The 14,346-nt window shown below is 38.0% G+C and overlaps 1 protein-coding gene across 9 annotated transcripts in view; it reads left to right on the forward strand.

Moving 5' to 3' along the window:
- Nucleotides 1-14,247, forward strand: part of LOC127427707 (sodium/calcium exchanger 1-like) — a 61,454-nt gene extending 47,207 nt beyond the window's left edge. For all 9 annotated transcript variants that reach the window (XM_051675468.1, XM_051675470.1, XM_051675467.1 and 6 more), the window contains 4 exons: nt 4,044-4,171; nt 9,354-9,453; nt 9,701-9,973; nt 12,704-14,247. In XM_051675468.1, coding sequence (XP_051531428.1) covers nt 4,044-4,171; nt 9,354-9,453; nt 9,701-9,973; nt 12,704-13,080 — 878 coding nt within the window. In that variant the 3' untranslated portion in view covers nt 13,081-14,247. The remainder of the gene's footprint in view (nt 1-4,043; nt 4,172-9,353; nt 9,454-9,700; nt 9,974-12,703) is intronic.
- The last annotated feature ends 99 nt before the right edge of the window (nt 14,248-14,346 follow it).

A 14,346-nucleotide genomic window follows, 5' to 3' on the forward strand; every position in this document is an offset into this window, starting at 1 on the left:
ATGACCAGAGCTGTCAAGCAAAATATCTTAAAAGACCACTTTTATGGTGTTTTACAATGTTTTTAGCTTGACAGACTTATTCAAATGGGATTAATTTTCCATTGTAGACTAGTTTCACTGTGAATTTGAAAACAGCAGATTGACATAACTTGAGCTAAACTTGAGCTTACCAAAATTCAAAACACTGCCCCCAGTGGCTGATGCGGGAAGTGTTTTTAAACGTAATGCCCACAGAGGGGTGCCAAAAGTGAGTTGTAAACCAAGTTGTTGTTTTTTTTTTAGCTGTAAATTATGTTAAACAGTAAAGAGGAATGCATCTTATGAAGTATACCCCTAAGCCTAATCGTCAGTGGAGTAAAAATGTAAACTTAGAAGGAAATTTGAACCCCTGAATCACGCTTGTCACTTATTATGCCAATGCAATTACTTCCTGGTTTCAGCGTGGGACAAGAACCGAGGTCTCCCAAGCTGCTGAAGCAACACGCCATTAGTTGCACCTTTGGAGATGGTGAACATACTCGAACTGACGCCAAAATGTCTGATTGGCATCAGTTCTGATGACTGGAACATTCGGTAACAACATGCCGACTTACCGTGTGATCATGTTGTTTCGGACATATGTCTGTAAATTAATTGTTGTCTGTAATGTTTACTGTTTATTTTCACGGGAAAGTCTGAGAGAAAAAAAGCAACGTCTGTAGAAATTGCAGAGATTTCCTATCGAAACAGCCATGCGACGTACGTACCTTGTTCTGACACCTTTCCTCATGGCAAGACAGCATGGGGTCAGAACAAACTGGAGGAGTGCTAAAAGTCTGTGCTTTATGTAAATTTAGGGCGAAGGACACTATCATAAATTATTCAAACAGATGATTCACAGTCACTCAATTCGGGAAACAGTATTTTAGGAGGTTTGTGATCAATGTACCTCCTAAATAAATAAATAAAATGTGATAAATGTCTTACCTACTGTAAGTTGACATATGCATTAATCCTCAAATAAGTGCTTTGTGTTTTCTTGATGTTTTCATGTTGCATATTCGGGCTTTGCAGCTCCACACGATACCATACGATGAACTTTGGGTACAAGGTAAAAACACAACATCCAAGTGTGCCTCCATACTTAAAGGAATAGTTCACCCAAAAATGAAAATTCTCTCATCATTTACTCACCATTATGCCATTCCAGATGTGTGTGACTTTTCTTTCATCTGCAGAACACAAATGAAGATTTTTATAAGAATGTCTCAGCTCTGTAGGTCCATAAAATGCAAGTGAATGGTGACCAGAACTTTGAAGATCTAAAAGCACATAAAGGAAACATAAAAGTTATCCACATGACTGCAGTGGTTAAATCCATGTCTTCAGAAGTGATATGATAGGTGTGGGAGAGAAACAGATCAATATTTATGTCCATTTTTACTGTAAATCTCTGCTTTCACTTTCACATTCTTTTTGTGTTTTTGGCGATACACATTCTTCATGCCTATCGACACCTACTGGGCAGGGATAATTTATAGTAAAAAAAGGACTTAATTAGCGATCTGTTAAATATTGATCATATCGCTTCTGAAGACATGGATTTAACCACTGGAATCTTATGGATCACTTTTATGCTGATTTTATGGGCTTTTTGGAGATTCAAAGTGTTCGTCACTTGCATTGAATGGACCAACAGAGCTGAAATATTCCTCTAAAAATCTTTGTTTTTAACAGAAGAAAGAAAGCCATACACATCTGGGATGGCATGAGGGGGAGTAAATGATGAGAGAACTATCCCTTTAAAACACTGCAAAAATCCCAGGAGACTGGGTAACATGTGGGTCAATGACATGACGCTCATTTTGCTCATTTTATTTTTCCAGATCTGTTGAATTATTCAAAAAATACATTACAAATGCAATTCACACAAAACACCTATTACACCTATTCTTCTACAGTGAGCATGCATTCAATTACTAAGGTCAAAGTCATTTTGATATTTTCTCTGGGGCTTAAAGTAAAAAATGTCATGTGGTGGGGGCCTGGGTAGCTCAGCGAGTATTGACGCTGACTACCACCCCTGGAGTCGTGAGTTCGAATCCAGGGCGTGCTGAGTGACTCCAGCCAGGTCTCCTAAGCAACCAAATTGGCCCGGTTGCTAGGAAGGGTAGAGTCACATTGGGTTAACCGCCTCGTGGTTGCTATAATGTGGTTCTCACTCTCGGTGGGGCACGTGGTGAATTGTGCGTGGATGCCGCGGGGAATAGCGTGAAGCCTCCACACGCTCTACGTCTCTGCGGTAACGCGCTCAACAAGCCACGTGATAAGATGCGTGGATTGACGGTCTCAGACGCGGAGGCAACTGAGACTTGTCCTCCGCCACCCGGATTGAGGCGAGTCACTACGCCACCACGAGGACTTACAGCGCATTGAGAATTGGGCATTCCAAATTGCTGAGAAAATCAAAAAAATAAATAAAAATGTCATGTGGTGTAAACGTCTGGAGACAGTAAGTCTCATTAAAAGCTGAAATTCTTGAAGAAACAAATGGTGGCATGAGTTGTGCAGAATAATCTTGTCCTTTTAATTCTTAAAAAAAGAAATAAGCAGCAAAACTATTTTATTGTAAAATATGAATAATATTTAAAAAAAAACTTTTGTCCACCAAATCAAAGTCATGTGGTGTGACAAACATGTAGGTAGCATTAATAGTAGGTAGTCATTTGTTGTCATGTGATAAAATAAATAAATAAATAAATAAATAAATAACCTTAAAACAGAGGATCCCTTTAGAACCTCAAGACTGTTAAAAAAAAAAAAAAAAAAAACATTATTTTCTCATTCTATTACATATAAATTGACACAATATTTTGACATTTTTATTTGGTGTAACCCTAATAAAACCTATTGATATTCCTGACTCAAAAATAAATATTTTTTACTTTTAAAAACATGTTTTGTTTTTTAGTAATGATTAAGTTCCATACACTCTCATGCATTCAAGGTGCAAGGAAAGTATTTTAATACCTTTTACTTGATGGTTACACCACATTTTTAAAGTAATTAAATTTTTTTTTTTTTTTTTAGAAAATGCTATAAAGGGTTTTTCAAAGATTTGTGAAACCAACATTAACTCTTAAATTTCTTTGAGCTTGACGTATGTGTTTTAAACTACATTTATGAAAGATTCAATTTTTTAAATTTATTTTTTTACCTCGTACAAACTTATCTGTCAATGACCCATGTCCTTTTACAACAGTTCACACAGGATTAGTATAACCTGGGGGTATTTTTGTCAGGCATTTTATAGAAGTTAAAATGCGGCAATCTTACCGCCGTCGGAACGCACAGTCCGTAAAAGTCTAGAAAAATTACTTATATGACCGATTCGCACTGTATTAAAATCACAGAGAAGCTCTAGTAATTATTACAAATACGTTCCAATATAAAACTAAACTTGTCTGAATAGGGCTGTAGTCACTGTAAACTGTTATTGTATAGAAAACAGCATTCGTGTTCCATGGACCAAACTGACCAGCATACAGGTTTGGAACCACATGAGGGTGAGTAAATAATGTCAGAATTATCCCTTTAATGTCATAATTTTTAATGCCCTTTTTTATTGTAAATGTGCCGTCTCAAAAAGTGTGCGCATGTCATTTAGTTAACTTTGAAGTCACCCTTTTAGGTAACCTAAATAGCCCATATTTAGACATTAACGATTTTGTTTTTCTTTTTAAACCATCCGTAAGGCCCACGCCTCTCTGAGTTTACCTTTAAACATACAAGTCCAGATTGACAGCATTGCTTTCCCACACTTCTGAACAACCATTGCATAGCTCACATTGCGAATGGGTTACAACTTCACTGAAACCCTGTAAATTATGTAGTCATACAAGACTATGTCTTTGTTCACTGTAAATGTGTGGAGTGTGCACATGAGTTTTGATGAAATTATTTGTATAAATGCTGTATGAATCTTTCCCTCATTCTTTGCTTTACATCTAATGTTCTGTACTGTCACATGCTCTATGTCCTTTTCTGGTCTCTCTCTCTTTCAGAGGACGGGGAAGAGGAGACCTTGACCAAAAAAGAGCAGAATGAGAGGCGCATTGCTGAGATGGGTCGCCCCACGCTGGGTGAAAATGTCAAACTTGAAGTTATCATTGAAGAGTCCTATGAGTTTAAGGTACAACACCATTCTGCTCCAGCTGGCATGAAATAGACATTCTAGCCACGTCATAAACACATTTTGTCTAAGATTGAGCGATGGCATTTTGAGCATGAATAAGGGCTGAGAAGCTCTTAAAGATGAATGAGAGAATGGCAGGGCATCTGGACATGAGCGATGTGATTCATCTAAAGGAGCCCCAGCTGGAGACCCTTCAACATTTAATTGCTTCTCAAATACAGAGGACATCAGCAGAGCTATTACTGCAAGCTTTCATGTTAAAAGTGGTCCATATACAACACATTTTCCATCTCTCCATGGCTGTGTGGAAAAGCTAAAAAAAGCTGTCTACGCAGACAGTTTACAGTAACAAGGCACGTCTGAACATGAGTAAATTCATTCATAAATGTCCATTTATTTATTTTTTATTAAATGTATGAACGTATTTCTACTAAGAAATAATCATTGTAGGCCATAAATATTTGCTTGGGTATGTCTAAAGCTCACTTGAATTAGTTTTAGATCATTAGATGATGTGATGTTATGGTGCATTGGTAGGGTTGCACCGGCTGTTCGTAAGATCTCACTTAAGTTGGGACTAAAGTTAAAGGTGCTATATGTAAGATTGACAACAAGCGTTTGAAATGAGTACTGCAGTCCAAATTCAAAATATTGGAGAGTTGTCTGCCCCGCCCCAGACTTGAAGCTCATGCTGGTTGCCAGAATGTTGACATGCAAATTGGCCAACTCAGCATCCGTTTAAAAGAGTTTCTGGGCTTTAAGCTGTCTCCATCTTCCAAAGGCATCTCCAGTATTTATCCTTGTTTCACTACGCCTCTAGTCATGGTGGTTTTTAGATGGATGGCGAGGCTTTTTAGGTCGGGTGGAATCTGTTATCTCTGATCCAGTTCGTTTGCTGGCTTCCATGGCTGTAGCACGCAGTGTTGTTTGCCTGCAAACTTGTTCAAATCTGGCAACCCGGCGGTGTCGAAATCCTATTGGTGAGTGGGCAGTGGGCGGAATCACACAGGCCAAAACAAAAACAGAAATTCCGGCCGGAATGAAAACTTCCAAGCAGAATATACTGGCTGTAGCATTGTTATCGGAGACGCCAGTATTTCAACTTAACATGTTTCCTAATTCTCTAATGACATATTATGGTCATTTTATGATTTAGTACAGTTAAAAATATTACTGTTAGCACCTTTAAGGGCTTAGTAACTACTAGTTACTTAAAAACCAAGTCACTGCTTAATATCGCAAGCCATTTTGACATTTAATCACGTGCAGGATATGAATTATAGATATCAACAATTCCATTTTTACTAGTTAAAATACAAATTCTTGATATTAGAAATGGAATTACAATTAGTGAAAGTGCAAATCTGATATCAGTAATTTCATTTGCACTTAATTCTTGATATAATAAATTACGTCATATCTTGCAGAAATATACATTCTTGTATGAAAATTTAATTAACCAGTAAAGACGAATTCTTGATGTCTGTAACTGAACTTTTTCTCTGGCAGAATTTATATCAATAACTACATGCTGGTGCAAATGTCTGTTCCGGATATCAACAAATAAATTACAACTAAAAATGTTTTTTTGGGGGGGCATGGGTAGCTCAGCGAGTATTGATGCTGACTATCACCCCTGGAGTTGTGAGTTTGAATCCAGGGCGTGCTGAGTGACTCCAGCCAGGTCTCCTAAGCAACCAAATTGGCCCGGTTGCTAGGGAGGGTAATGCTCAACAAGCCACGTGATAAGATGCGCGGATTGACGGACTCAGATGCAGAGGCAACTGAGATTTTGGGAATTGGGCAGAACATTTTTTTTGTTTGTTTTATCGGTTATTTGGTTTTCACTAGTGACAATATTAATTTCAGATATCTGTAATGTGTTTGTAACTATAGTAAGAAAGCTTTTTTAGATATCTTTAATTACATGTATTGATATTTGAAATGTATTTCCAGAAATCTGAAATAACAAATATAACATGTTGAAAAATATTTACAGATGTCAAAAATTTGCATTATTACTTGTTATAATTCAACTGTTGAGGCCATAAATTGATATTTTCACTAATTATAATTCAGTTGTTGAGGCCAGAAATTGATATTTTTACTATAACAATGTAATTATTAATATAAAAAAAATATAATTTTTACTATTAAGAATTGCATTGCTGATAACTAATAAGAAATTCATTTTAGATATCTGTAATTGCATTTTGAATAGGAGTGATTGTGAAATTCTGCTAGTGAAAATGCAATTACAGACATCAAGAATTACGGTTTTACCAGGTGAAATTAAATTTTTGATATCAAAAATGTGTTTTTCTGCGAGTGATGACGTCATTTTTTTTTGCATTCCTAAAATCAAGAATTAGCATTTACTAGTCCAAATTTAATTATTGATATCTATAATTCAATTTTACCTTTATTGTGTTGAAAATCTGTGCATTTCACATAACTATCACATAACACATAACTATCTAAATTTAGTAATAAATAAATACTAATAGAACAGACTGTAAAAATCTACATTTATTCATTTGAATTTTCTATATATTTTGCATTTGTTAAACAATTGCATGACACTTGGCAATGCACAAAGTGAAGTGCACCGTTCAGATTGGTTCCTGCCGAAAAGCCGCTAAGAAGTCAGTTTTTTGCATAATGTGCTCTCTCGTAAATGTACTGTAGATGGGTGTAAATGTCAACATCATCATATGTGTCTTAAGAAAATCCGAGCACATTGTTGTCATAACAATCACATTTTTATTCCATCTGTTACTCCTGGTCGGAGGCTTCTGTAAGTATTTAGTTTATACGCAGGGTTACGTTTCATCTATTTTGTGTGTAAATTGTAACTTAGTGCTCATTTACGCTCTAACTAGTCTAAGTTGTAACTTACACATGGCTGGTGCAACTGGCCCCTTATGAGGTGCCTTCATACACAAAACGCATTGAGTGATTGGACAGCGAGGCATCAAGGTCTTAGGTTTTGGGCACAGCCCACTTCTTTCCTGAGCTATTTTCCTGGCCTCTGTCTCAGAGGTTTTATTGGTTTTCATCATGTCCATTAGTATAATTTACATGGACTCAAAGTCAAATGATTACATTGTACACTGATGATTTGATTGGATCGCCCGCACACAGTCAGGTGTGCATTGTTCTACAATCCACATGCTATTATGTTCTACTGGTGTGATACTACAACCATCAAAACGAGAGTGCAACCCTGACAAATTAGTTTAGGTGTGGTGTAATGGATTTTGTGTTCAGGTCAGCAGAGGTTTCACGACTAATTTCTCACTGGCTTTACTAGAGGAAAGCCTTTAAGAGGAATCTCCTGTCTAATCTCAGAAAACTGCAGAATTATTGATTATGTGGATAATTGAGTTTTGTTTCTGACGAGATCAGGGGAATTCTCTGTTTGAATACTCATTTTCACGGTTGCTGATTCCTTAAAGGAAAATTTCAGCCAAAACTAAACATTTTGTCATCATATACTCTTCCAAACCTGTATAACTTTGACGACATCTTTAAAAACGCATCGATTTTGCTATGTTTACGCCTCTCATCCACACTAGAATGACGTTTTCTCCCACTGAAAATGGAGCGTTTCATAAACTGCACTCCACATGTATGACGTTAGCTTTTCAAAACATTAACGGATTAGTGTGGAGAATGGGAGATTTTAAAGGGATAGTTCAGCCAAAAATGAAAATTCTCTCATCATTTACTCACCCTCATGCCATCCCAGATGTGTATGACTTTCTTTCTTCTGCAGAACACAAATTATGATTTTTAGAAGAATATCTTAACTCTGTAGCTCCGTACAATGCAAGTGAATGGTGATCAGACCTTTGTAGCTCCAAAAATCACATAAAGGAAACATAAAAGTAATCCATTGGGGCCTGGGTAGCTCAGTGGTAAAAGACGCTGGCTACCACCCCTGGAGTTCGCTAGGTCGAACCCCAGGGCGTGCTTAGTGACTCCAGGCAGGCCTCCTAAGCAACCAAATTGGCCCGGTTGCTAGGGAGGGTAGAGTCACATGGGGTAACCTCCTCGTGGTCGCTATAATGTGGTTCGTTCTCGGTGGGGCGTGTGGTGAGTTGAGTGTGGATGCCGCGGTGGATGGCGTGTAGCCTCCACACGCGCTATATCTCCGTGGCAACGCGCTCAACAAGCCACGTTATAAGATGCGCAGGTTGATGGTCTCAGACGTGGAGGCAACTGGGATTCATCCTCCGCCACCCGGATTGAGGCAAATCACAATGCGACCACGAGGACTTAAAAGCGCACTGGGAATTGGGCATTCCAAATTGGGTGAAAAAAAAAAAAGTAATCCATTAGACTCCAGTGGTTTAATCCATGTCTTCAGAAGCAATATGATAGGTGTGGGTGAGAAACAGATCTAAATTTAAGTCCTTTTTTTACTCTAAATCTCCACTTTCACTTTTACATCTGAAAATCACATGAGGTGCCTGTTTAGTTTTACTTTCACATCTGAAAGTGAAAGTTAAAGTGGAGATTTAGAGTAAAAAAGGGCTTAAATATTGATCTATTTCTCACCCACACCTATTATATTACTTCTGAAGACATGGATTAAACCACTGGAGTCGTATGGATAACTTTTATGTTTCCTTAAGTGTGAGTATCATAGTAGCCCACATGACTCACGCTATATTCCAAGTAATTTGAACCCATGTGATAGCTCTGTGCGAGGAACACACAGAAACTGGCACTGTTGGATTTTACTGAAGTCGATATTTCCTCTCCATCGCAGCACTCAAATCGCATTAGGGCATGCGCATATATATTCAAACTTCTAGATGCCTTGTGCCAGGTTTGACATGAAGACTACCAAATACCCAAAAACGTCTTAGGGGAAGATTTTCAGTGAATAACGACTTCAAATTTCATTCTGTTCCTCACACAAAGCTATCACATGGGTTCAAAAGACTCGAAATATATGCCACAAGTGGTATGGGCCCCTTTTATAATGCTTTTATGTTCCTGATCAGTCACTGTATGCTTGCATTGTATGGAAAACAGCAGTGAGAACATACATCAAAATGTCTCCATTTGCGGTGGACAGAGTCATAGAGGTTTGGAGTGACCTGAAGGTGAGTAAAACTTACTTTAAGTTTGTTTACCATGTTCTAATTACTTTAACCCTCCATCCCAGAGCACAGTTGACAAACTCATTAAGAAGACCAACTTGGCCCTTTTGGTCGGAACCAACAGTTGGAGAGACCAGTTTGTAGAAGCCATCACTGTCAGCTCAGGTAGGTCACTGAGCAACATATTAGTGTTGGGGACGCTACTTTTGAAACTGATCCTTCCTAAGTGACAAGCTACTCAATTAAAGTGGTTAAACAACAGTCACAAAAGAGACAAATCGCAGCCTCTGTCACCATTCACTTGCATTGTATGAAAAAAAAAGCTGCTGTGAAAGTGATTGGTGGTGCTTGTCTTCACAGGGAACAAACGAACCAATCCATAAATCAAACTTTCTCTCCTTCTCATCTAAAGGTGAAGACGATGATGAGGAGTGTGGTGAAGAAAAGATGCCATCTTGCTTTGATTACGTCATGCACTTCCTCACTGTGTTCTGGAAGGTTCTGTTTGCTTTCGTGCCTCCCACCGATTACTGGAACGGTTGGGCGTGTTTCATCGTGTCGATCATCATGATCGGCGTTCTCACTGCCTTTATTGGAGACCTGGCATCCCACTTTGGCTGTACTATCGGTCTGAAAGACTCTGTGACTGCAGTCGTATTTGTGGCTCTGGGAACCTCGGTACCAGGTACTGCAGAGTTTAAGTCAAGACTTTTGAGAGGGCCAATTCAATTCATTTAAGTGATTAATACCATTTAAGGATCACTGAGATTTTTTTCAGCCTGATATCATGAAAGTTGTAAAATGACAGTGAAATGTCCACTGTGTGGCGTTACAAGTGAGTTAAATGCTCTCCCAAACCCGTTTTTTAAGGTTAATGCTCTTTCGAGTTTTAAATCAACAAAACCAACCTCCCTACCCTAAACCTAATCCTAGCGATAGTGTCAGAAAAGCAATTGTGAGATGAAAAACACAACTGCTGATGCAACCACATCATTTTGTGGTGCTTCAGTGCTACTTTTGGCTCACGCGTCGACTCATCCAAAATCAGCTGAGCTACCGCGCAACTTGATCGCACTTAAACAAGCATGTATATGTTAGTTTGTATAAAGTTGGTTATGTAATGCAGATGTTAAAATGTCTCACCCTACAAGTCATCTGCTTTAGTAAGTGTTTAGATGTCATAAGATAGCATTGTGTGAAAAACAGGGTGAAAATGAAGTGTTTATTAAATGAAAATCTGCCGTTTTACTCGTGATTGAAGTGAATGAAAGTCATTGATTGTAGCATCTCTAGTGCTCATTTCATCGGGAAACTGCCGCTATCCATACAATGTGCCATGTAAAAATCAATGAGCAAAAATGTAGGTGTAGGAACGTGATTCTGAGACCAGGTTGAATTTTTTTTTTTTTTTTTTTTTTTTTTTTGCATTGTGACATTATTTTCATGACAATTAACCACCTTTCTCCCCCAAATTCTCATTAACTTAATGAGTTACTTCAACCAAAAAGGTAAATTCTCTCATTATTTACTCACCCTCATGCCATCCCAGATGTGAATGACTTTCTTTCTTCTGCAGAACACAAATGAAGATTTTTAAAAAGATATCTCAGCTCTGTTGGTCCATACAATGCAAGTGAATGGTGACCAGAACTTTGTAGCTCCAAAAATCACATAAAGGAAACATAAAAGTAATCCATAAGACTCCAGTGGTTAAATCCATGTCTTCAGAAGGGATATATTAGGTGTGGGTGAGAAAAAGAACAATATTGTAGTCCTTTTTTACTTTAAATTTCCACTTTAACTTCAAATGTGAAAGTGAAAGTGGAGATTTAGAGTCAAAAAGGACTTAAATATTGATCTGTTTCTCACCCACACCTATTATATTGCTTCTAAAGACATGCATTTAAACACTGTTTCCTTCATGTGATTATTGGAGTTGAAAAGGTCTGATCACCATTCACTTGCATTTTGAAGACATACAGAGCTGAAACATTCCTCTAAAAATCTTTGTTTGTGTTCTGCTGAAGTAAGAAAGTCATACACATCTTGGATGGCATGAGTGTGAGTAAATGATCAGAGATTTTCATTTTTGGATGAACTATTCCTTTAATGCAGCTGGATTTTTTTTCTTCTGCAATTATCATTATTCTCAGTGGGTTTTACTGTATTAATGTGAATGTGAAAATACTGTAAAATGTTTTTATATAGTATGTTAAAATCCAAAATAATATGCAAAATATTCACGTCACGATGCAACATTAAGCACCCCCCCCCCCCCGGAATTCTTAATACTTTAATGCATCCGGAATTTTTATCTATTTATTTATTTATTTTGCAATTCTCATTGTTCTCTAATTTTACTGTATTAATGTGAGAACATGCTGTAAAATATTTTTATTTAATATTTAAAATCCGAAATAATATGCAAAATTGGCTTAAAGGGATACTTCACCCCAAAATGAAACTTTAGTCATTGTTTACACACGCCTGTGTCGTTATAACCCCATTTGACTTTCTTTCTTTTTATTAACACAAAGGGAGAAATTGTGTAAATGTTGTGCTCAGTGATGTCATTCAGTGGCAGTTTATGGTGACCACCTCTTCAAGTTTCAAAAGGACGCAAAAGTATAATTCAGAAGTCTAATAAATTATTCCATGAGACTCATGATTGTTATGAAAGCATACGATGAGCTTTGGTGAGAAACAACCTGAAATCTAATGTATTATTTAGTGAAACTGTTGACCGACCGTTGCTCCTCTGTGCGATCATGAGACTGCACGAGAGCAATTTCAAGCAGCCCCTGCTCGCGAATTAGGTCGTCATGCAATAACTCGTTTTGTTTATCTAAAAACAGGTCCACCACAGTGATATATATGTCATATTCTAACCTGGCGACAAACGACACGCGATAAAATGTATATATATGTTAATCAAAGTTTTTGTCCTAACCAGCCGTGACGAGCGACGGTGCATTCTGTCGATTTCTATTTTCGGCATCCTGCTGTGTAACCCTGCCTGCTGTGAACTGGCACCGGTCCAAAAACTTTCTCATAACAGTTTATTGAAGCCAGCATCTTACTAGCTGATTAAAAACGACTTGATTTTGACCGAGAATGTTACACCATTGTATGACATCACTGAGCACAACATTTACACAATTATCTCCCTTTGTGTTAAGAAAAAGAAAGAAGTAAACAATGACTGAATTTTCATTTTTGGGTGGACTATCCATTTAATATCACAATACAACAAATGGTAACGGCTTCAAAATCTTGAAGCAGATCGCATTTTTTTTTCTTGTTATTTTGTGGTAAAATATTAAATGTGTTCTTGACCCATGAGCCTTCTTTTCTCTCCTTGCTTCCTCTTCCTCTCTTTTTGTCTCCTTCTCTCACACCACCTTCTCCAAATTAGACACATTTGCTAGTAAGGTGGCAGCCATCCAGGACCAGTACGCTGACGCCTCCATCGGCAATGTGACGGGCAGCAACGCTGTGAATGTCTTCTTGGGCATCGGGGTGGCGTGGTCCATCGCTGCCATTTTTCACCAGGCGAAGGGCCAGTACTTTCGTGTAGATCCCGGCACGCTCGCTTTCTCCGTTACCCTTTTCACCATATTTGCCTTCATCTGCATCGCCGTCCTCATGTACCGCCGCAGACCAGAGATTGGGGGGGAACTGGGTGGACCGCGGATTCCCAAAATCCTCACCACCACTTTGTTTTTTAGCCTCTGGCTGATGTACATTGTTTTCTCCTCCATGGAGGCCTATTGCATCATCAAGGGTTTCTAAATCAACCAAATCAGGATGATGCCACAGACAGGATGCTGTTAAAATCATTTCAAAAAGGCAAAGACTGACAAGGGAAAAGAGTTTAAAAGAGAAGTTCAAAGCAGCCGGATGTTTTATTGTGCTTTGTTGTGTTGTCCACTGTATGTTTTATCTGTGTGAATACACGCGTGTTTCTGTTTTTGGGAAGGTTGGAACTTGTCTCCAAAGAAGAAAGGAAGACGATTTGCTGGAGCTGTCTAAAACCTTTCCCATTTTTGTAAACTTTGCTTTGGTTTGGTTGACTGATAGTTACTGAGCTTTAGATTGAAGTGTGGTCAAGACACATTTAAACGTCTAAAACTTTTTAAATGTAAGTTACATTAAAGGGATAGTTCAACCAAAAATTAAGATTTGGTCATCATTTACTCACCCTCATCCCATCCCAGATGAGTATGACTTTCATTCTTCTGCTGAACACAAATGAATATTTTTAGAAGAATAATCAGTTGGTCCTCACATTGGTTTAAGTATAAATTAAGTATAAACTATAAGTGTTACTAATGCACCCCTGTTATAATTCCGGCATAAGGATATCCTTGCATTATTTTCATAGATAACAGATAGATAGATAGACAGACAGACGGACGGACGGACGGACGGACGGACAGACAGATATTGATAGATAGATAGATAGATAGATAGATAGATAGATAGATAGATAGATAGATAGATAGATAGAAAAAGAGATAGATACACAGACAGACAGACAGACAGACAGATGATAGATAGATAGAAAAAGAGATAGATACACAGACAGACAGACAGACAGATGATAGATAGACAGACAGACAAACAGACAGACAGATAGATAGACAGACAGACAGATAGATAGATGGACAGATAGACAGACACAGACAGACGGACGGACGGACGGACGGACGGACGGACGGACAGACAGACAGATATTGATAGATAGATAGATAGATAGATAGGTGACAGACAGACAGACAGATAGATAGATAGATAGATAGATAGACAGACAGACAAACAGACAGACAGATAGATAGACAGACAGACAGATAGATAGATGGACAGATAGACAGACACAGACGGACGGACGGATGGACTGACGGACGGACAGACAGACAGATATTGATAGATAGATAGATAGATAGATAGATAGATAGATAGAAAAAGAGATAGATACACAGACAGACAGACAGACAGATGATAGATAGATAGAAAAAGAGATAGATATACTGACAGACAGACAGACAGACAGATGAT

The sequence above is a fragment of the Myxocyprinus asiaticus genome, chromosome 37 (assembly GCF_019703515.2).
Source record: "Myxocyprinus asiaticus isolate MX2 ecotype Aquarium Trade chromosome 37, UBuf_Myxa_2, whole genome shotgun sequence".
Classification (NCBI taxonomy): domain Eukaryota; kingdom Metazoa; phylum Chordata; class Actinopteri; order Cypriniformes; family Catostomidae; genus Myxocyprinus; species Myxocyprinus asiaticus.